The sequence below is a fragment of the Acanthochromis polyacanthus genome, chromosome 6, assembly GCF_021347895.1.
Source record: "Acanthochromis polyacanthus isolate Apoly-LR-REF ecotype Palm Island chromosome 6, KAUST_Apoly_ChrSc, whole genome shotgun sequence".
In the NCBI taxonomy this organism is placed as follows: Eukaryota; Metazoa; Chordata; class Actinopteri; family Pomacentridae; genus Acanthochromis; species Acanthochromis polyacanthus.
The window spans coordinates 41,727,808-41,749,901 of record NC_067118.1 but is presented as its reverse complement, the minus strand read 5'-3'; the positions used below and the strand labels follow the sequence as shown (position 1 = coordinate 41,749,901).

The 22,094-nt window shown below is 42.9% G+C and overlaps 1 protein-coding gene across 8 annotated transcripts in view; it reads right to left on the bottom strand.

Annotated features, from left to right (window-relative positions):
* Window positions 1-339: 339 nt before the first annotated feature.
* The window catches only part of prdm16 (PR domain containing 16), a 201,483-nt gene continuing 179,728 nt past the window's right edge, over window positions 340-22,094 (bottom strand). For 2 of the 8 annotated variants that reach the window (XM_051949247.1, XM_051949253.1), the window contains 13 exons: window positions 20,992-21,094; window positions 16,470-16,671; window positions 16,216-16,381; window positions 15,854-16,007; window positions 13,741-15,415; window positions 13,492-13,579; window positions 11,460-11,632; window positions 11,253-11,330; window positions 10,705-10,874; window positions 9,151-9,322; window positions 5,717-5,968; window positions 5,130-5,310; window positions 340-3,696 (listed from right to left, as the gene is read on the bottom strand). In XM_051949247.1, the coding sequence (XP_051805207.1) occupies window positions 3,562-3,696; window positions 5,130-5,310; window positions 5,717-5,968; window positions 9,151-9,322; window positions 10,705-10,874; window positions 11,253-11,330; window positions 11,460-11,632; window positions 13,492-13,579; window positions 13,741-15,415; window positions 15,854-16,007; window positions 16,216-16,381; window positions 16,470-16,671; window positions 20,992-21,094 (3,549 nt within the window). In that variant the 3' untranslated portion in view covers window positions 340-3,561. The remainder of the gene's footprint in view (window positions 3,697-5,129; window positions 5,311-5,716; window positions 5,969-9,150; window positions 9,323-10,704; window positions 10,875-11,252; window positions 11,331-11,459; window positions 11,633-13,491; window positions 13,580-13,740; window positions 15,416-15,853; window positions 16,008-16,215; window positions 16,382-16,469; window positions 16,672-20,991; window positions 21,095-22,094) is intronic. The other 6 variants (XM_051949248.1, XM_051949250.1, XM_051949249.1 and 3 more) reach the window with 6 other exon arrangements.

Genomic DNA, 22,094 nt, shown 5'->3' with positions numbered 1-22,094 from the left:
CCAAAGCCGAGTCGAAAGATAACTGTTTATTGTGCGCCGGTTGTTTCTGTCAGAATCGTCGCGCCTCTGTCGTCACTTCGTTACGCCCGCCTTCTGACTCTACACTTCATGGTGATTGGTCCGGCCAGTTTTAGGAGAATCCAGCCTCGAGCCTTATGGAGGGTAACTAGACCCACCCTGGCAGAGAATTAAATTCGTTGCTGTGGGTTGTCTCGCGCGGCTTGGCTGCCATTTGGGTGGTTCCAACTAATAAACTGGAAAGGGAAATACTTTTCTCCTTTGTTTATGGTTATATATTTATGCTCTTAACAGTTTACAAACACACAGTAGGCATCCCAATTAAAAAGCACACAGGTTTTATTGCATATCAATTTCATGTATAAATTCTTCATAGCATTGGAAAGATTACATTTGGTATACATTGCTATTCTACAGAATTAACATCAGAGTCATATCTTTTCAATGAAATTTCTCTAAAGTACATCTGCAATAATCACAAGCATCAAAAGAACTGCAATTTCAGAATTGTTCAATATTATTCTACAATCCTTTATTGTTTTTCATTATGTCTTCTCCCAAAAGTCCTCTCTATGTCTTTCAGAACCACCTGCCCAAACACCGTAAGGCAGTCAGAACTTGAAGTCAAACCTACTAAACCTAGCCACATGTACAATAAGTGCATCTACGGATTTATTATTTTTTTTACTTTTCTTTTTTTTTCCTCATTTTTTGATTTGATACACATTTCACAAATGGACATCATTATGACTGCTAAACACGTCATGCACAATAACTTTTTTTGTTTGTTTTCAATAAACATAACAGAGGCGATACACAACTCAGATTTAAACAAAACAAGCACCATCCATTTAAACCCATATTTTTCAATGATTTTTTCTTCAGACAAATGCACCATTGTTTTTCATTCTTTAAAATACTATACAGTTAAAAAGAAACAATGTATATTTTTTACTTTCTCCTGTAACAGTGGGGGCAAACAGCAACCATGTTCTATTATGCTGAAACATATTTCAGTGACCATCTGCCAGGCTGAAGTTGGCAAAATGGAAAAAAAAAACCTTCAATGCCTTCAATTCCTTTGCTTTACACAGCGCGTACTTATTACAGTAGTCCATGACATGAATTACTACATATAGTCAACCTAAAAACTTAGTGACCCGAGTCTTTACATTTTGTAACCACAAGTGGTAAAACAACGTGTTTACCGTGAATGGAATCTCATTCAGTAGAATTATAAAAAAGACTTCTGTCTTTAGAAAAAATGAGATGATGCAGCAGTCCAAGCATCACACTACCACCTGCTGTCGTGAAGAAAAATTACAGTGCTTATGTTCTTCTTATCTCTCTGTGTTGAGCACAACCTGCTCGTCTGTTGAAACCAGTTGGAAAATGCATCTGCCTTCTGGAGACCTAAGCCTGATCGATGTATGGCTTGGACCCAATATGGTTTAAGTGCTAGTTTGAAAATACAGCATCAGGCCTAGTTCTGAAAGTCCCAGTGTGCAGGGAGGAACAGTGATCAACAATGCTCGCCTCCTGCAGCTATCTACAGTATATGACCCTCCATGGCACAGCTACCTGGTAGACCGCATGGAATGAGTCTTCAGTACGATCTCAGAGGAACAACAGGGATTTAAACTGAAGCAGTCATCAAGTGTTTCTGTTCTCCCTGTCCAGAATCAACAAGACAGTCTTTATGACGTGATAGACCGACCAGCAGAATTATGATGTCCATTTTAATACTATCTGTGGATTAGTTTACTCTCTTCTTTTGGTTTTGGTTTCAGTCCTTGCCTTTCTTCTTGCATAACCAGTGATTCTGTCATGTTCATCGTGCATGTGTGTGTGTGTGTTCTCCACTTTTGGACCGTGTAATATTGGACAACTCATTGCAAAAAGAATTTTCATTGGTTACACTACACATATCGAATGTTAAGCAAGAGGGGAAAACGGAGCTTGATGTTGTAGAAAGCAGTCAGATTCAACCGTGTGACGACGTAATGCCCTTTTTCTGACATTCATAGTGAAAGGTGTCCAAGTCTGCCCCCCAATAATACTTGAATCATTTGGAACAAGACACATTCAGCCTACTGGGTAAAATGGTTGAACTGAAACAAGACAAAAAAGAAAAAAAGACTAAACACTGCAGGACGTTTCAATGCCAAATAAGTTCTAAAACTAACTACAGCTATCTTTCACTATAAATAAAAACAATGAATTTCATGGGTTCTCTCCATTTTGGCACACTAACCCATCAAAACCAGAGATTCAGAATCTCCTTCATCTTCTGATAGGTGTTCATTCCTTCAGCAACGAGAAAAGAGGGACAAATGACTTTTCTTCATTTTCACTCCTCCAGTCATGACAAAACAACCAAAAATAAATACATACACACACTTCTGAAATCAAATATATAAGCGCGTAATAAGAAAAAAAAAACTATGACAGCAAATGCAAGCCCCTTGGAAATGAAATGATTGTCAGAGAACAAAACATTTTCTATGGGTTATTTGGCACATACCACTCATGCTATGAACATCTAGGTTATTTTGTACATCATATGACAATATCATACAATTTTGGTCCTTCTCTAAAATAATTATATTAACAATTTAGCACTGTGGTGCCTACAAAGAAACAATACTGTGGTATCTAAGAGGAAAGAAAGTAAATAAAATTAACAAATGACGATGAAATAAGCAAGCAGAGAAAGACTTTCCTCATTTTTTTGAGTGTGATTTCAATTCATTTTCAGCGTGATCAAACTGAGTAACCAAATTACGATGGCTAGTGGCCCAGATAGCTCATTAAAAGCACATTTGAACATCATTCTCTGTGTAATCATTCAAAAATCAACAGTCTACAGGATCTGTCAGTTCCATACGTAACATGTGGTGCTAATGTTGATTCTGCTGTAAAAACTGAAACAAGGTCAGCGAATGAGTCACTTCTGTCTGGCCAGGAAACCTGGAGACAGTTGTGTGCACACGCCCACCGTGTTCCTGGTGAAACAGCGCCACCTTGTGGACATGCAGTGCCAATGCAGTGCTGAGGCTGCAACGTTTGCAGTAGGCGGTGTACACAGACTTTAGAGACGTATCAGTCGTTAAGTGTCTTCATGAGAGCCTCCTGCAGGCTCTCTGTGGGGCTGCAGGCTCTCTGTGGGGCTGCAGTCAGCCTTGTGCACTTGGGGAGGATCAGAGTAATGCAGAGTTTCAATGCTAGTGAGAAGCATTCATCGTGTCCTTCACATCAACAGGAGCTTAGCAGTGCTTTCTCTTTGACAGAGTCTTGCCTCGGGACAATCCTTCCCCTCCGCTCTCTCTCTCGTACACAAACACACACTCGCAAACAAACAAATAAACACACACAGATTCACGCAAACTCACTCTTTCTATCTTGAATGTATGTGACAATGAATTCTCCTCTGGCCTCCACATCCTTCCGCTACTCGTGTCCAGTCAGTTCTCTTGTTTCTATCCGTTTGCAAAACTAATGTTCCTCCTACTCTTCCTCCCACCTGTTCTCTCTCTTTCTCGCCTAGATGTGGTTGAGTGGGTGAAAGCTGCTCGTCTCAGACGGTCCGCCTCCCATGCTCAGCCAAGCGTCCAGAGAGTTCTGGGAGGGCGCGTGCAAAGGGTTGTTCTCCGAGAGAGACAGCATCATTGCATAAGCCTGCGAGAGGAGACAGGTGACTTTAAATGTGAGGAAACTTGACAGGTAGATACAGAAACTCTGGTTTACTAGCATTTCTCTGTGTCTAAGTAGCTGTCAAGAGAGTAAAGGATGATTTCAGGTCTTATTAATCAGTACAAGTCTGTCTGATTAGTTACACTACTGTTCAAAAGTTTGGGATCACTTAGAAATGCCCTTAATTTGAAAGAAAAGCAGCTTTTTTCAATGAAGATCACATTACATGAATGATTCTAATGTTTCTAGATCATTTAATTTCTGGACACTAAATCTCGTAAAGAAGGCTGAATATGACAGAAAAGAAAACAGTTTACAAGTCACATGTTAGTAAGTTAAGTGAGAAGAACAGACAAAGTAGGACAAAAGGTGCAGTTTAGCAACAGTCTTGAAAACATGAAAGGATCCATCTCATCCCTGATCTCTCTTTAGGTGGATTGTATTTCATCATTGCTCCTTTCTTATTAGAATAATATCTTGTTAGGGCTGGGCGATATCGATTTTTTTAGTCGTCTTGGACGATTACGATTTTAATAGATTTTTGTTGTTTCTTTGCGGTCTGTTTGCTATGGCTAGTGCTAGCCATGCCGCACTCCTGTAGCTGCCAGCACTCTTCCCATTCTTTAGGATGCCTCTGCTGGAGGTGCTGAAAGAGGTTAGTTGTGCTGCTACTCTTGGTTTTCACAGTACTTTTGAATGTTTTTTTTTTGCACATGACTGTAGTTAACCACGCCTGACGTACGTCGGCGGGGTTACTGCATTCGCTTCGGTATCTGGCTAGGTAAGTATGTATGCGTGTATGTGTGTGTATGTGTGTATGTCCGGTCAGATATCTCTGCAAGTGCTGAAGTCAGGATAATCAAACTTGGCACTGAAGATCAGTCTAAGGTCCCCTGCTCAGTTGTGGAGTTAGAGGTCAGCAGATCAAGTAGGAAAGGATATACGTAGGATGATCAAAATTGAAAGCTACATGTGTGACGGTAGGGGCTGCACAGTGACAGCCAGTAGATGGGGTGGTTCTGCCATCTACTGAGGGCTTGTCTAGTTTGCTCTGTGTCAGTCTTGTCAAAGCCGAACCACTTCCATATAATCGATGTAACATGAGGCCCTTTTCTCACGACCAACTCTTCGTCTGCTGTTCTGTCCGCCATGACGGGGGTGTGAGTGTTTTGGCAGAAGAAGATGAGAGGCGGAAACAAACACCAGTGCACAAGTCGTAAAAGGCAGAAGAAGAAGAATCTGTATTGTTATATATTTAAGCTCACCTCGATTTTACGATTTGGCAAATTTAAAATCGTGAGGTTTTAAAAAGGCGAATTAATCGAATTAATTCGATTTATCACCCAGCCCTACATCTTGTCCCTCCTTTTTTTTTTTTTTTTTTAAATGGACACCCAAAAGCCCCCACATCCACATACCTGGGTTTTAGCCTGCCTGTACAAAGTCTCTTTCAGTGCCTCAGACTCTAGTGAAGTGTTAAATATGTCTTTAACGTCAAAGGGCTGCTCGTCACTGGCTGCTTTACGCAAACCATCCAGGCTCTTGGGAAAGCTGGGCAGACCCTCCAGGTCCAGGAGAGAGCCCTCCTCCTCTATACACCTGCACACCGAGGCATGGATGTATGGTAGAGATAGGGCAAGTATGGACGGATGGAAAGGTAAGACATAAGGAGGGACGGGTGGACAGTTAATGTCATTTAGGAGGTGAAAGAAAATTAAAGGAGGATTTTAAAGAAGATGATTTGATATGAGAGGTGAGGAGAAAAGGAGAGGAATGATTAATAAAAGAGATAGACAAGCAGACAGAAGAAAATGGGTTGAAAAGTAAAAGACCCAATGCAAGCTAAAGGGAAAACTTTTGACTTTTTTGTTTAATTTTTGAGCATCTGTCCTTTTCAGCGTTGTTTAGTTGTTGGCATTAGTTAGAATGAAAGCAGGTATTAGGAAAAGCTTCAGTAAAAAGTTTGCTAAGATGATTTGGAGTTTTCATTAAGCCTGCTGAATACCTGCGAGTGTGTTCGTAGCTCATCGCTAACGGAGCCGTCTCATCCTCCTCCTCGTCCTCTTCATACGCTCCCGTCGTGACCGGAGACGGGGACTCGGGTGCTTCATCGTGAGACTTCTCCGTCAGGCTGCCTTCCTCCTCTTCCTCGTCGTCGCCCTCCACCTCCTCCTCTTCCTCCTCCATCGCCTGGAGGCCGAGCTTGGAGTTGGACAAGCTGTGGCTGGGCGGGCGCTCCTCCTCAGGCTGGTCCGACCTGTGGAGGGATCAGAGGAAAGAGGAAATGTGAGCAGCAGTGAAGCATTTAGAGCAGGGGAGTCAAAGTCATTTTAGCTCAGCAGGACCAGTAAAATCACAGCATAATGACCTACAAAAAAATACAACTCTATACAACTTCTACGACAAAAAATGGACAAATAACAAGACAAAAAATGACACAAATGAGACAAAAAATTACAAAAGCGAGAAACAAAACGACAAAAATAGACAACACAAGTGGGACAAAAAACACAAAACATATATCTATAATCTATATCTGTCCTGTTTATTGTGCTGCATGTTCTTTGCAGAAAAAAAGCATCACAAGAGCATAAAAGTTTATATAATTTTGAATACCATCCAAAGTTGTGCAAGCAGAACATGCAGCCAATCAGGAGGAGCCTAAAGGAGGACGCACTGAATCATGGGTAGTGTAGTAGAAAGAGTTTTACAGAAATATGTGTACACGAGCCGAGTGGGAGGGCGTATCTGGTTCTACTGCATCATATTTTTTTTAATTTCATGCAATACAATCTGTCTATCATGAGCCCACAGGCCTCGTTCGGTAATTTAAATCTATTTTTTGTGTACCAACAATGGTCAAAATGTGACTTCCTTCAGTGCTGCGTCCAGTCTGAAGTTGGGCGGCTTTCACCATTTCCTAATCATCTTAAAGCATGACTCATCACCAGCAGAGAGAGAAACATAAATAATCCGACGACAGCGCGCACAGTCCAGCTCCAGCGTCCACACAAACAACACGGGTGCTGACAGTCCGCCTGGAGCGCTTTTCAAACCGCCCACAGATGATTAATTGGCTAAGCTCCTCTCAAACGGAGCAGGAGATGGTCTGGTTCAGCCCCGGCTCCTCTGCGCTCCGTAACGGTGGAGCATCGGCTGCAAACAGGCTATCAGCACGCCACCATTACGACCTGCCATCTGTACATTTTCCAGCCCGCACCTCCCTATCCATCGCCCCCCCAGACCACGATGTCATGGCTCATGATATCATTTCCTTTGGGATGGCAAATTTACCCTTTCCATTTTTTTTCACGTTTTTTTCGCCACACAGTGGACATTTATCAAATCGGACAGGGTTACCTCTGGGAAGGGGCGCACAGGGACAGGAATGGGTCACACAGGGTGGGTGGGGAAACAAAAAAAACGTTCTTCTCTTTCAATCTAGATTAAATATCACCATAATCAAATTGCAGAGCTGGTTGGCGGGGGAAAAAGTCCATGCCTGCGAATGGAGAAAGAAGCGCAGACATAGGGGGCCCTGGGTTTTGTCATTTAGTCTAAACACGTCAGTCGGGTGTTTGTGTTAGCGGGCGGGGGGTATGGGTACAGCGGGTGGACGGGGGAAGAGCTCAATCATCAGTGGATCTCCCAGATAAATGCCTCAACCCGAGTCCCCCTCAGGGTCCAAACTGCCAGCTATGGTAGCCCAGACATGGAAGCAGCTCCAGCACTGTAGTTTTATCCAAACCATAAAGCCTGAGACCGATAGTCCTTAAACTCTGCGGTGCACTTCCATCCCGGCTAACTTTTGTTGTTTAAACCGATGCTGCCTCAGCATCTCCAGCATCCCAGCTTGGAAAAAGGTCATGTGAAAACAAAAAGCTACCAAGCACTTTTATTTTGTCTGGCTGTGATGCTGAAAGGAGACTTTTTTTTTTTGAAAGGGGAGAAACTGTGTTGCGAGGGCGGTTAAGAGTGATTACAGATAGTCATCCATGAATGTGTGTTTTTGTTCGGCGTTTGACTTCAGTCACTCACGGGGAGAATAAACAGCGGGCTGTCTGGTGGGAGGACAGAAAGCATAACACTTAGTCTGAATTACAGATATTAAAATGTCAGGCCGGCTTGTTGTGGATGAGACTCAGTATTGATCCCAGATGGCAGAAGGGCTAAATTGCCACTGGGTCTGCCGGCCATAATGCGTGCTGACAACAGGGAGGAGGGGGATGATGGAGGAAGAGGCAGACAGAAAGTGAGACTACCAGAAAGGAATTCACATCAAGGATGAGAGAGATGGAGAGCAAATAGAGTCAGGAAAAGGGGGCAAGCTACCGACTGAAAGAGAAGAAACATTTCCTCCTCCTTCTATTCCCCTCCATATACCCTCTTCTGGTCTGAAACCTCGAAATCTTCAAATAAACTCAGCTGTTCACACTAAAAGCATTTCAGGACTAAAGCAGGACCTTTACGTTCACTGGTGGCTATTAGGGTTAAAAATAGGCATTTTCATCGGAACGAAAAAGAAAACAAACAAGTCCTGTTAGTGTTACTCGAGCAAAAACTGCATTTCTGCACAAAAACTGTAAAACAGTGTTAAACATAAACTGGATTTTGATGGTTGAAGAGCTTATACTTGAAGAGGGCAACACAAAATCTGCAAACTGTACACCAGGTGGAAAAAAAATCAAAGTGATCAGCATGTATATTAACGCTACCTAAAGAGACCTACTGGACCAGGATCCACTTTGAAACTAACTGTAATACAGATCTTGCTCATAGCTCACATTTTAGGTGATTTCCAGGAGCTTTATCAGCAGTAATACATCAGATTTTTTCATATTTTTATGATGCATGCCTGCTTTTTTAGCAGGTACAATGAACTAAACACCTCTGCAGTGAAAAAACTGTAAATGCTGGTGAAACAGCTGGAAAGATCTTCAAAAACAAAAAAAAAATCGGAACGATATCCTTGAAAAAAAATGTTTATTGTGTCATTGTTAAATTTGACCTATAGCGGCTTATAAAAACTGCGGTTCTTGTGAGGACAATTAGTGTAACAGTAGCATGAAGCGCTGCAAGTGGTGACATTTGCTGAGCATGTTTAAGCCACTAGAGAGCGCTGTGCACCAAGTGTTAGCATGCGTGCTGCTGATTACACACAGGGAAGCACAAAAGCTCATTTTCGTTGAACAAACTTTTCGCATCTCCTTGCATTCCCATACCGAGGACTGGCTCTCCTGATAAGCATCACAAAGCTCCTGAGGACGTCTGAGCAGTTCCTTCTGCTGCAGTTAGAATTGGTGTTAGATTTAGGATGAGGTCGGGGTGAGAATTAGAGTCAGCCTCATGGATCAAATGTAATCATCGTAGGTCTTTGCAAAAAAAAAATTAAAAATAAATAAAGCAAATGGGATCGGTGTGAGCACGTTTTCTCCTTACCTCTTATCCGTGGAGCTGGAGGCCTGGTTCATCTCACTGTTGGAAATGAAGTTGCGGATTTCTGAGAAGTAGGAGTCCTCCTTCTCGTCTAAAAGTGCATGATTGTCTGGCTCTGAGTTTGGCGAGGAGATGGTGGTTCCTAAGTTGGAAAGCATCCCGGACTGTTGGCTCACTGTTGGGGGAAAGCATGCAGACGTCCACACGCATAAACACACGCACATGCACACCCACCACACACACACACACACACACACACACACACAAGCAAATACACAACCGTGATTAGTTTGATGATCATCAGACACACATAACAGAGTTTATGGGAAACGCAGAATTATTTCATATTTAAAGCTTCACGTTGTAATGTGGAGTGAAAAGCTGACATTGGGCATCTTTTTGGTTTTTTGACAAATGGGAAAATGTTAAAGGAATTTTGTGGAAGATAAACAGTGACAAAATAAAAAAGCAAAGTCATGGAGAATTTAGACAGAAAGTACATCACTTGTGTTCTTAGATTTTCCTGCATATTTATTGCATAACCCTCTTGTGAAACTTATAAAGGAATAGCACAGATACATTCTGATAACTGAGGAAATGCATGTTTTTGTGAATTTGCTATTTCAGATGTTAAAAATGAAAAACAGTTAAATTTAGGTGTAAAAACTAATCAGCATCTACACATATTTCGTCTTTTTTTAAATCAATTTTGCACCTTTATCAGCACATGACAGCAAAAAGACGCTCTTTACAGGCAGCACCCGGCTGAACATCCCCATAAACTCACACAGAAGATTCGTCTACAATCTTCTACTGTTGGCTGATGTGCAGTCAAACTTTATATTTAGGTCGCATTTCAGAATATCTTCCCACTGTGTTGTAGTATTTCTGTTCTCTTTTGGACAGATTTTGTAACATTGCTCTTGGAAGAGTCACAGTGGTATTTAACTGGAAATTATGGTGTCACTTACAAAGTACACAAATAGTCGTGTTTGTGCGTTTGAATAAAAAGACAGATAATGTGCTCCAAATAAACGGTTTTGCCAGGGAGAGCCAGTCGGTGGTTTCTCGGTCTGCATGGTGGGGATTACACTGAAACATTTTAGCAGATGCTCTTGCATACTTTAATTTGACTCAGAATTAGGGATCAGTGTTGCAATCAAGGCCTCATGGTGAAACAGAACATCTGATGACTCTCACATGGAACTTGTTTATGAATTAGTGCCATTTTTTAAAAATGTTACCACAACTGTGAAGCATCGAAGTTAACACTTCAGCGTGCAATTACTCACTTCTACGCTGGACACAGAAAGGCTGCTTTTGGGAATGAAGTAGGAAAGCCAACTGTGAATCCTTTAATTAAGCAGTTTCCCCTCTTGAAATCATTTGCAGCCCAAACCTAAACATTTATCGAGGTGATGATTTTCCAAATGGGTAATGTGAGCCATTCATTAGAACATCCGTCAACCGAACAGTCCCTGTTTGTTCACTGCATTTCGGTTCACACAGCCTCGTTTTATTTCTCAGAGAAAACAGCCGTAGCCGCTGCAAACTGACCAGGAATGTTCTCATGCTCATGCTTCTTGAGATGGCGGTCGAGGTTGGTTTGCTGACCAAAGCAGCGGTTGCACAGGTGACACTTGAAGGGTTTCTCCTTGTTGTGGATGTTGCGGACGTGGCGCTGGAGATTGGATGAGATGCTGAACGAGCGGTCACAGTATTTACACCTGCCGAGGGAGAGGAGAGGGATTTAAATGTGGACTGAAAGAGCAGCAGAGTGAGCAGAGGCTGTCCTTCCACCGGAGATGAAGGCCGTGATTTTATTATCGACCTGCTGAGGTGAGCAAGAAACTCCTTTGAGTTCACAAAATATTACATTTTTTAAACAAAGGCAAATTGATTTTGTACATTTTTTAAAAGGAAATCTTGTTTTAAATACTTGTTTAAAGTAAAACATAGATAAAGATATTAATATTTATACTCCAAAAACAGAACAACATTGCACAGAAAAAGCAGTACCTAGAAAAGACATGACAAGTGTTAAAAATAGCATGAAGACAAGCAGACAAAATTAGTGACTACACTTCATTAGAATCCTAGAATACCTGTAGGGCTGTTCGCCTGTGTGTGTCCGCAAGTGTCTGGTGAGGTTTGCTGATCGCGGGAAGATTTTCCCACAGTACCTGAAGGAGACATCGGACAGCAAGGATGAATGAGTATCATCGATACAACTTTCATTTTTCGTCAATGCAACATTTAATGCAGTTTTAAGGATGTAAACGACAGCTGAAATTGGATGTGGAGTCACTAACCTGCAGGCGTAGCGTTCCTTGCCCTTGCGCAGGATGGCGTCTGAGAGGGAAGGCGGCGGCGAGCGGAAATTGAACAGTGGATGGGCCGAGTGTTGCAGCGAATTGGGCGGCGCGTCCAGTTTTAGGGCGCCGAAGCTCTCTAGCTTCTCTGTCATATTCTCCATGGCTGACATCTGGGAAGACGAAAAGGGGAATAGATGACATCAGATACTTTGACAATAAAATTAATAATGTTTTATCTTAACTTCAAATTGAGCCACATTTGTTAAACCACAGTTTGGTGCTCTTTAGTGCATTAAGAGGTTAACAGGAAACTTTGCATTTAAGGTAACACGCGCAGCATGTATAATGTCATATACTAATATGTGTGTTTTAAAAAGAGAAAAGACTGCGCTGGAAACAAAGGAACAATGCCAGAAAAGAAAACACAGAGCGAGGGAAAGAGACAAAGAGCAAAGCGTTTCAGGAAGCAGTATATCAGAGGTTAGCCTTGTTGTTTGTGCTAACGGCAAGTCACCTCCTTGACCTATAACACATTCACAAACGCTCAACTACTATTCCTCCAGCGCCCCCCCCCCCTCCTTCCAACCTCAGGTTCAACCACTGCTTTGTTCTCTACCTCTTACCTTCTGCTGCCAATGCTGGCGTTGCAGGCCGGCAAACTAGCTAAATGAGGCATTCAAGAGCCACGATTGGAGCAATACAATATAGTTTGTGATACCCCCGACTGATAGCTGCTTCCCTTCCCCTAGAAGCTCGTGAACAAAGGGGGCCAGTTATGTAGGAGTTTATTTGCCAAAAACAGCTTACATCCTTCCTTTTTTAGTGAATACGGGACAGGAGAGACACAGGGACAGACACTCCGTCTCGATGTGTTTATTCGCAGTCTGAGAACGGGAGCAGGGTGATTCCGTCATGAGACTGAATTAGAGGTGGCATTGTGTTTGGATCACGGGGAGGATCACAGCTGAGACACTCCGATATGAGAGGTTTTTACATGGGAGCCTGTGAGAACTTCTTATCGTCGGCCATAAATCAGCTCTGAGATGATCCCTTCAAAACGGAGCTTTAGATTGTTATCGTCCAGTGATGAATAATATATTGCTTATTAAGATTATGAGCACAGAAATACCACCACATAAGTTTGAGCTAGCAGATTTCCATTACAGAAAGATCTATGTTAACTACACACATATATGTGTAACGTCTTATATGCAGATGCTTATTTATGTATAAATTTATCTGTCTGCATATAGACCAGATGTGTGTATTGCAAAGTCACAGTTGCAAGAGGACACAGATTTCCAGGTCAGATTAAACCGTTTCCCCAACGAGAGCCCCCCATTCTCTTGGATACAAACACAGGATGTCCTTGATGGACATGGTGCTATTATCTAGCCAGCCAGCCAGCCACAGAGAAAAAAAAAAAACTTGGAGGGGCTTGAGTTATTAGCTGGCCTGTGGGCTCCCAGTGCATAAAACAATGCCACAACTAAGATTAGCGCGGCCAACCGAGGCGGTTTGTCACAATTCAAATGGTTATTATTCTCTCTTTTATTAATACTATCATTGGCTGTAATCAAGCTTTGCAGAGGTGGGGAAGGTCTGGGGACAGTCAAACAATGTGACTGATTATCAAAGGGGCTGCGATAACAGTCTGTGTCTTCTGAAAAAGGTAGAAGTGACGAGGTACACAGGCGCCATTCAGTAAACAAAGGAAGAAATCATACAGAACCCTTGAGAAAATAACATCAACACTGTGGAATGATGGCGCGCAGGGCCCTATCAATTCAGGTTGCAGCAGCGTGGGAGGCAGCAGTGAGGTATTTTCACATAATACATAGTTTGAAAATAATAGTCAATACCATCTGGGAATAATCAGCCTCCATGCAATACCTAGAGGTCAATTCCCCTGTTTGGTGTTCCCTTACTGTAGTTCTTGTTTAAAGTGCATGTATCATTTACTGCTTCTGCCCAAGATTACATCAAGTGCCGTCTTTGGCTTTGAATTGTGCATGTGTGTGAATTCTACCTGTGGATGGAAGAGGGGTGGCGAGGGCCTGAGGAACTTCTCCTTCAGAGCTCCTACGGGGTCGAGTAGCTTCCTCTTTTCCACCCTGCTGGACCGACAACAAGGCAGAGGGTTACGTACCAAGGTCAGAGTTCATGCAAAACCTCCAAGCTCACACTTATCACCAATCTTCTTCAGTGCTTGTACATGAAAGCAGTGGTGTTGGTGATGTGAAAGCAGCAGCTTGTGCTCTAATCGGGGCTGAAATACCTGTATATAGGGTCCATGAAGAATGCCGAGGGCTTGGCGTAGTGCAGGGGCGGCGGCTGGTGTGGCTGTGCCTGCTGGTGCTGGGTGATGGAGGATTGGTGCAACGACTGGGAATGGGGGTGTGGGAAACCAGACTGAGATTCGTCTTTGATGGAGACCCCCTTTCCAACTCCATAGATGTGGTTCTTTCGATTTTGTGGCTCAGCCGGCACGCCATTGTGACCGCCTCGGCTCCGGCTGCCAATGCTGAGGTCCAATGGCTGCTCTTCACTGCTTGATATTGCTAATGGGCCACTACTGCTCCCAGTACTGCTGTTGGGGTTTGAGGGGTTTGTTGGGGTTGGAGGAGCTAACTTAGCCTCCTTGGGTTTTGTGGTGAGATCAAACGGTGACTCCGCCGTGGGAGCTGGAGCTGCCGGGGAACTAGAAGTCATCTTGTGCAGCTGCTCTCGAGGTGACTTGGGCTCTGCCTTGAAGAACATGCTAGGATTGAGACCGCCTCGATCAGCGCCGAAGGGATAGAGGGAGTTGTGGAAGTTGGGCAGGAACTGGAAGGGAAACATGGAATGGTAGGGCAGTGGACCCATCTTCTTCTCCTGATGAAGTCCAATCAAACCTGGACCAAAGTATTTCTCAGCAATAGAAGCGATGGCTTTGATGGAATCAGTGGTGGCTGCACTGGCATTTGTGGTGGTGGGTGGGAGAGCTTGCTCATCGGGTGGAGGGAAGAAGGAGTGTTGGGACGATGCAGAAGCAAAAAATGGACGATCGACAGAGAGGTTACCTGAACTAGACATGGCTGATATCAACGCACTGTTCGTGTCTTCTAACTGGTGGCCTTCTTGACTTGACACGGTGCCAGATGGCTTCCTTCTTTTACCACTTCGCTCACGTTCACTCTCTCCTTCGCTCTCCAGGTCAGAACCGTCACCTGAAGCAGTACCAGTGGTGGTGTCCAAATCCGTCCCACTCGTGGTATTAACATCTTCAAGGTCGCTGCCGTCAGACATGTCGACCATCTTAGATTTTGGCTTGGCTTCTCCGCTAGAAGACAAATCCAGTTTGTTTTCTTTCTCCTTGTCTTCCAGCTGACTCAAACTGTTAATTCCATTGCTATTTGTGGAACTAACCAGAGACAGTGGAGGGGCATCTATGGGACTCCGAGGCAACTTCACCTCCTGACTGCTGCCGCCCAGCGGGCTCTTTATCAACGGACTGGCCGGTAATAAAGGCGGTCGCGGATACAGTGATGGTGGAAAGATACCTGGGAAACCATGAGGGAGGGACGGGAAACCATGGGGTCCTGGAGAGAAGGGCAAGCCAGCATGAGGGTGAGGTCTGGAGGGAAAGTAGTCAGTGAAGCCTAAACCTGACTGGTTTAGACCGGGAAGGTGGGGGTGATGGGACTTGGCCTTAGCCATTATGGGGCTGGAGCTCATGGGGATGCCAGGATTGAACATCCCTACTGGGGAACCATAATGATTTTTGCCCTCACAGAAGCGGCGATGCTTGTTGAGGGAGGAGGTAGTGCTGAACAACTGTCCACAGTCCTTACACTTGATCTGGGTGCGGCAGTCAGCATGCATACGCTTGTGGCGGCAGAGGTTGGAGAACTGGGTGTAGGATTTGTGGCACACCTCGCCTGGGGGAGCAAAAAGATGCAGCCCATCAGGGCCTGGTTAAACCCATTTTAACACTGTCTCTAACTCTGTATACCAAATCAACAGCAACACAAATATCGAAAAGTAAACTTCTGATAAAACAGCTTTTAGAAAAGGAAACAACTTATTCATTTTGACTGTTTTATGTATCTTACTGACAAACAATTACTTAACACATTTAAGTGGCACAAAATACATATGTAAGTCTCTGATCCAAAATTACTGTCATACACTAATTTTAAGTATGCGTCAGTGTTGTCAGTTTGACAAGAAAGAGCTTACGTGAACAGGTCAAATCAATTCTTTACAACATATAATCAAAATAAATAGCAATGCATGTTTGGTTCAAAAGATATAAACAAGTTGTTGTACATAGAGACTGAAAAAAGAGGGGTCAGATAAATTAACTGTCATGAAGAAGGCGATCGTGACCTTCCAAAGCTCCTACTTACAGATAAAGGGTTTGACACTGCTGTGGATGTGCTTATGCTGTTTGAGGCCTGACGAGGTGGCAAAGGTCTTGCCACATTCAGGACACGTGTGAGCGCGGGCGCCCACGTGCTGGGAGCGGATGTGGCGCTGAAGGTTGCTGGGATCTGTGAACACCTGCAATTTTACATTAAGAAGCATTTAAAGACACATAAGCGTCGACACATTGGCGATCCTTGGCATAGTTAGTGAAAATATGCAGTTTTCATTGCTTTATCTATTCAAGCTACACTTTAAGAAACTACTCAGAAAGTTCCAGAACCATTATGAATGAAGCCTAAGAAGTAGAAACAGATAAAGCCTGTGTGTCCTGTGCCCAACTTACGTGCCGGGTATGCTGTACCTTATCACAGTTTTCACACTCAAAGCGCTTGCCACTGTCATGTGACATCTGGTGACGGATGAGGTTGGACTTCCAGTTGAAGGCTTTGGGGCACTGGTCACACTTGTACTCCCTCTCCTCTGTATGGACTATCATGTGTTGGCCCAGACTTGGTGAAAAAAGGGCAAATTCATCAGTGAGTGCAAATCATGCATCCGGATAACTAGATTTTATGTGCTTCAGAATTGTTTGTGTACCTGTACTCATTCGGAAAGATCTTCTCACAGTCTTTACACTCGTGGACGGGCTCGTCGCTGTCCTCGCGCTCCTGTTTGAAGTCTTCTCTCAACGTGTCGAAGATGGAGCCAGCGCTGGAGCACGAGTACTTCTGATGCCGTCGCAGCTCGAGTGTCGAGGAGAACAGCTCGTCACAGTCTTCACAGCGGTACATCTGCTCGTCTGCACACAAACACAGACAGATGTGTTCAGCCATCAGACAGCTCACTGGCACACTGAACTGCTTCTATCCCACTTGAGATGAGTGAGGAATCAAATATTTGCGTGATCCAGTTTAAAGGTCAAAAGGTTCTTCATTGTCATATCATCCCACATTTCCACATGAAACAATACGAAATTGGACCCTGGTCCCGGTTTAAAAACACTTTCATAAAAGACAATATAAGTATAAAGAGACACACTAATATATACAAACCTACAACATAAATATATGTGCAGTGAACCATCAGTTAGTGCAATATTTAGTAGATAGATAAAGAGTCTAGTGCAGTAGTGCAGTGTGTGTATGAATGTGTGTGCCTGTTTGTGTGTGTGCATGTGTGTATGCTTGTGTGTGTATGTGGGGATGTGTGCATGCATGTGTGTTTGCGGGGAGAGGCAGTGATGATACTAGGAGTGAAAATTGTTTGATGTTCATGTTGTCAAAGCTTTTTCCAACATTCTTGTAATAATCTCTCATGGGTGGTATTGCAAAATTCTAAATAAAAGGGAATCTTGAATTATTTTTTAATTACATTTTTACAAGCGAACACGTGTCAAATCAAACACAAATGTCAAATATGGAGTGAAATTATTGAAGATTCTCTTTGTATGAACCATCAGCAGATTTCTGAAGTAGGACAAAATATTTTCAATTGTCAATATTTTAATAAGAAATTACTTTTCACGAATCATGAATGATACTTTATTGTGTACTGGATTTTAATGCATGTAACAACAACAAAAAAAACCCCAAACTTAATCATGCAAAAAAAAGCAAATAAGTGTTGATTTGCATCTTAGTATTTATTAACTCCTCTATGGATCCACATGCAGAAAAATGTAAAATTGCTGATTTTGCTCAAAAAGAAAGGGAACATATTCCTGTTTTCTGCTGTAGTTACGGCTACATTGACCGGTTTAACAAATGATAAAGGCAACAGCCCCGTCATCGACATCCACATAAAATGGAAATCAATTAGCAGTGAAATGTGGCCTTCATTAACACACTTAATTACTTGTTAAAGCAAGTGTTTTTGCTTGAGAGTGGAGGTGTAATGGCACACAGGGGAAACAATACGGGCTGGTCTTCCCTTTCCACGTTGATAACCTTTACAATACTTTTCACCAACAAGGTCAAACGCATAAAACTCGGACCGGCTTTTTCAATAGCAAGTTCCTGAGTCAGACGCCAAGTTCAACAGATCAGGGGAAAGCCCAGCGGAGTGTCTTTGTGCATGAATGTGTGTGTGAGCGTGCTTGTGTCGCTGTGGACATTTTCCAAAATGAGCCACAAGGAACAGAGGTAAGCGGGGCCACGGTGGCGCCAACCCCATGGTGATTTTAGCGCCAACCTGCCATACCCTTCTTGCCATGACCCAAGCAGCCAACGCCTGACTCGCTCCCCCTCCTCCCCAGGTGTCCCAACGCCCATCCATCAATTCAGGCTGCACTAAATGAGTTTATCCAAAATGACTTACAGTGCACGGCTCACCTGTTTTCTACTGCATGTGACCGTTTATCCAGCTGGAACTTCTTGGACACATTAAAAGGGCATTAGTGTAGCAACATCAATGTGTCTAACCTTGGGGAGAAGGATAAATGACCTTCTGCTCGCTGGACCATTACGCTGAACCCAAACACTAAACTAACTAGCTTGCTTTGACACCAGCGTGTGCACATATTTTACAGTAGTTATGATTTGCTCTCAAACATCTTAACACTCAGATAAATTTTGCATGCCACCATTAAGAGTGGAAAATGTTCTTGGAAAGAAAAAAAAACCCAAGTGGTTCATGTACAACTACAATAAATTTTGCTGAGTTTAATGGGTGGAAGGCATCGGTGCATGTTAAAGCTGCTATAAAAGAAAGGAAGTGTGTGAAAGGACACTCAGGTGTGCGTCTAAGTGAGGATGCACGTAAACAGAGGTGAATGCGTATCAGTGAGCCTGTGTTTTTTCAGTCAGTCTGGTCTGGGCGGACGGGGTGGGGTGCAGTGGGGTGGGAGGGTTATAAAGTGGAGACTAATAGCTCTCTGGGAGACGAAGGGAGGCACAATTATGTGCAGTTTAGCAGCTAATCTGGGAGCATGGGTGAGGTCTCAGGGGACTCCTCAAGTCCTCTACTTCAAATTCCTTCTCCGATAAGCCAGACACAGAGAGCCGGGCTGCACTGCCAAGCTGCCGCTCAGCCCCGCTACCTTTCTCTCTCTCCCAGCCACACAAATGCACCGAGACAAGAACACAAACCAGACACTCTGGTCCCCACAGTGGGTGGACTCTGTCTCTTTCTGTCCTACTCTCTTCATGGTGTTTCTGTCTCTCTACTCATTCCCTCCCAAATAAGCATCTTCAAACCAACTGTGATGCATTTTTTTGCAGTCTGCCTCCTCTTCAACCAACACACAGAGCCACATACTTTGGCTCTGACACACACATCTTACCAGGTGAATTTTTCTCTCCCTGTCTGTCTCCTTTCTCGATATATTTCCTACTCAAAGATGAATTGGACAAATCATTCAGAAGTCTGTCATTTTGACACTCCTCCAACACGCCAATCTGCTTCTTTTCAGTAATCCCACTTGCTTTGAGCTCCTGTTTCCTCCTGCTCCTCTGGCATTTAGAGCTGTGCATAAACTGTGCATCATGCAAGTGTGTCTTCAGGGTGGAAACTGGTGAACAGCAGAACATCTCACGAACATCTTGTTCTCCCTCCACCATTTTATAGTCAATGACAAGCAACAGTAATCAGATTTTTCTTCATCTGTGGTTCCAGAAAGACTGGAAACACAACAAAACATTGTTACCTGACAACAGCACTTCGCCACAATAAGTCCAAGATGTTTAAAGAAATGTGAGCGGAACTACGGCCCCTTTTCCGCTTAAGTGAAGTCTGGAACAAAAGCCCAGATCTACGGCGAACAGCTGTCCGAGTTAGATTATGAGATAAAATATTAGACATATTCGGTCTGACGTATGGAGGCACGGTTGAAAGGTAGCGAGCGCAGTGAGTCAGGTTACTCAGTCGGGGAAGTGAAGGGCGGGAGAGAGCACCTAAAAATGTGACGCACTTTGAAATGTGAGCCAATTTGCAGACTCGGTGTACAGCAAGGTGTAGCAGAGCACTTAACACAAAGATCCCATCTAGATAGATAGATTTTTAAACAGCTAATTAAAAAAACTAAAACAATACAAATAGATTGGATCGACATATTTATGTTCTTTCATTTTTTTCTTTTTTTCTTCCAAAAAGTAAGTATTTATTTAATTCTTAATCACTAAATACACAGAAAATCTACATTGATTTCACCAAAAGATGCACAAAAATCAGAATAAATGAACATATTAATATCATCAAAATTACAGACTTTGTTTATTCTATAGTACCACATTTTTCTGAAATACTCTGAGGTATAAAAAAAGGGGTTGACTGTCTAAAAATGACAACATAAAAGCAAAAAAATGGATTTTTAAATCTGATATTCTAATATATTCAGCTTTGAATGAAGAAAGAAATTATAAACCCTCTTTATAAACAATTATCATGAATACACCTACAGATCTGTCAACATTATATCATTTAAAATACTGACAAAAATAATTTTGCTGTTGTTTTTATGCTCATAATGATGTAATTTCTCTGCATTTTGCAATATCCTTACATCAGTTTTGCTTATTTAAGCTGCGTTGTCTCTAAAAAGTGGCCACCAGGTGTAAATAATGAGCTTTATGCACTAAAGAAGAGCCGATGTGCAGCACGGCTAAACAAGTCTCCTCTTGTTGTTCAGCCAAAGAACGCGTTTCCTTTCTTTGCTCATATAACGTGTTCTTAATGATATGCATGGCTAGCGAATCGTTTCTGCTTGACCTCAGCTTTTCTTTAGCAGAAAATTTCTGCTCGCACAGGATGGAATATGACAAGTGCCAATTGACGCCCTCATGCAGCGTTTCAGGCAGAGAGGAGCCATCACATGTCAGCACTGTAAACACAATTCAGAGCAGACTCTTATAAGTATCCTCCGTTACTGCCAGGCCTGTTTCAAATGACAGCTCCAGAAACAGCCGCTCCACCACGCGCTTTAATGCAGGATTTAATTCCATCCTGGAAATTTATGGTTCGAATAATTCACATTTTCTTGAAGAGGGAAGAAGGGGGAAATGTGTCGGAGGGAGAGATGGTGTCTATTTCCCCCCCGTTATGGAACGTGTTGGCCGCGAAAGCAGCACAGGATGCAGGTTGGAGTTTGTTTAAAATGTGCGCTAATGACGCGCATTAATCTTACCTTGTAGGTTGGGTGCCATGGATTCCTCGGGGAAAATACCGTCCTTCATATACACTAAAAGCTCCTCCCCTGCTTCAATGTCCCGGACAGCTTTATAATAAATCTGAGGAGGGAGAGAGAAGGAAAGAGGGAGACTTTAATTTAAGGTCAAGATGGAATTAATAAGTCTGGGGCTCTTATTATCGCAGGTAAAGGAATGGGCTCCTGATGACATAAACAAAATAAATTGTGACAAAAAACCCGCAATGAATGTCTAAAATAAGCTACATTATTTAGGATGCTGTTGAGTTATTTTTCAGAATGCTTCACGGTATAATTCTACAAATTAAAATGTCATCTAACAGAGGTTGTTTTAATGCATTTCACAGCACAAGCATTTCTTTTATTCCATTTTACGCACAGGTATATGAAACACACAAAACGAATAAAAAAAATGTGAAACCATTTTCTTTTAGAACTCATTGAAAATACAACAAAACTTATGCATGTGCTAATGCAAATCGCCACTCAGAAATGACAAAAAAAGAGAAAAGAAACGCAGAAGAAATCCACACCATGCAAGCGCCGCTTTGAAAAAAAAGTGGAGTGAAACCAAAATCACCTCAGCTGCTCGTACGCTTTTTTATTTCGCTGCAGCAAACCTGGGAATGTCAGCTCTTTACCTGCACAAATCATTTTTAATTTATGTGAGCAGACATGAATTTCTGCAGATCTTTCTGTCTGGTTTTTAATTGGAAAACGGGACTGAAATGATGACACAATTGGAGGCCATGCAGAGCCGAGGCCTCATCCAGTGTTTGTCCAACATCCGCGAAACAACACTCAGCTCAATCACACACACGTAATCCAAATAATTATAATAAAAAAGTCATGAAACTGGGTCACAATTAACATTTATAAATTTCCAGTTACAAAATAACCCCCAAAACACACCAGACTGCAGCTCCGTGCATCTAAATACGCCACAGCGCAGCTACTCCAGGCTGCAGGCTGAGGAGGGTGATACCAGGACGCATGGGGGCGCTCTGCACCAAGTCAACAATGTCACCACAACAAGGCAGAGAGCTCCACTCCTTCATACACACCAGACTCATACACACAAA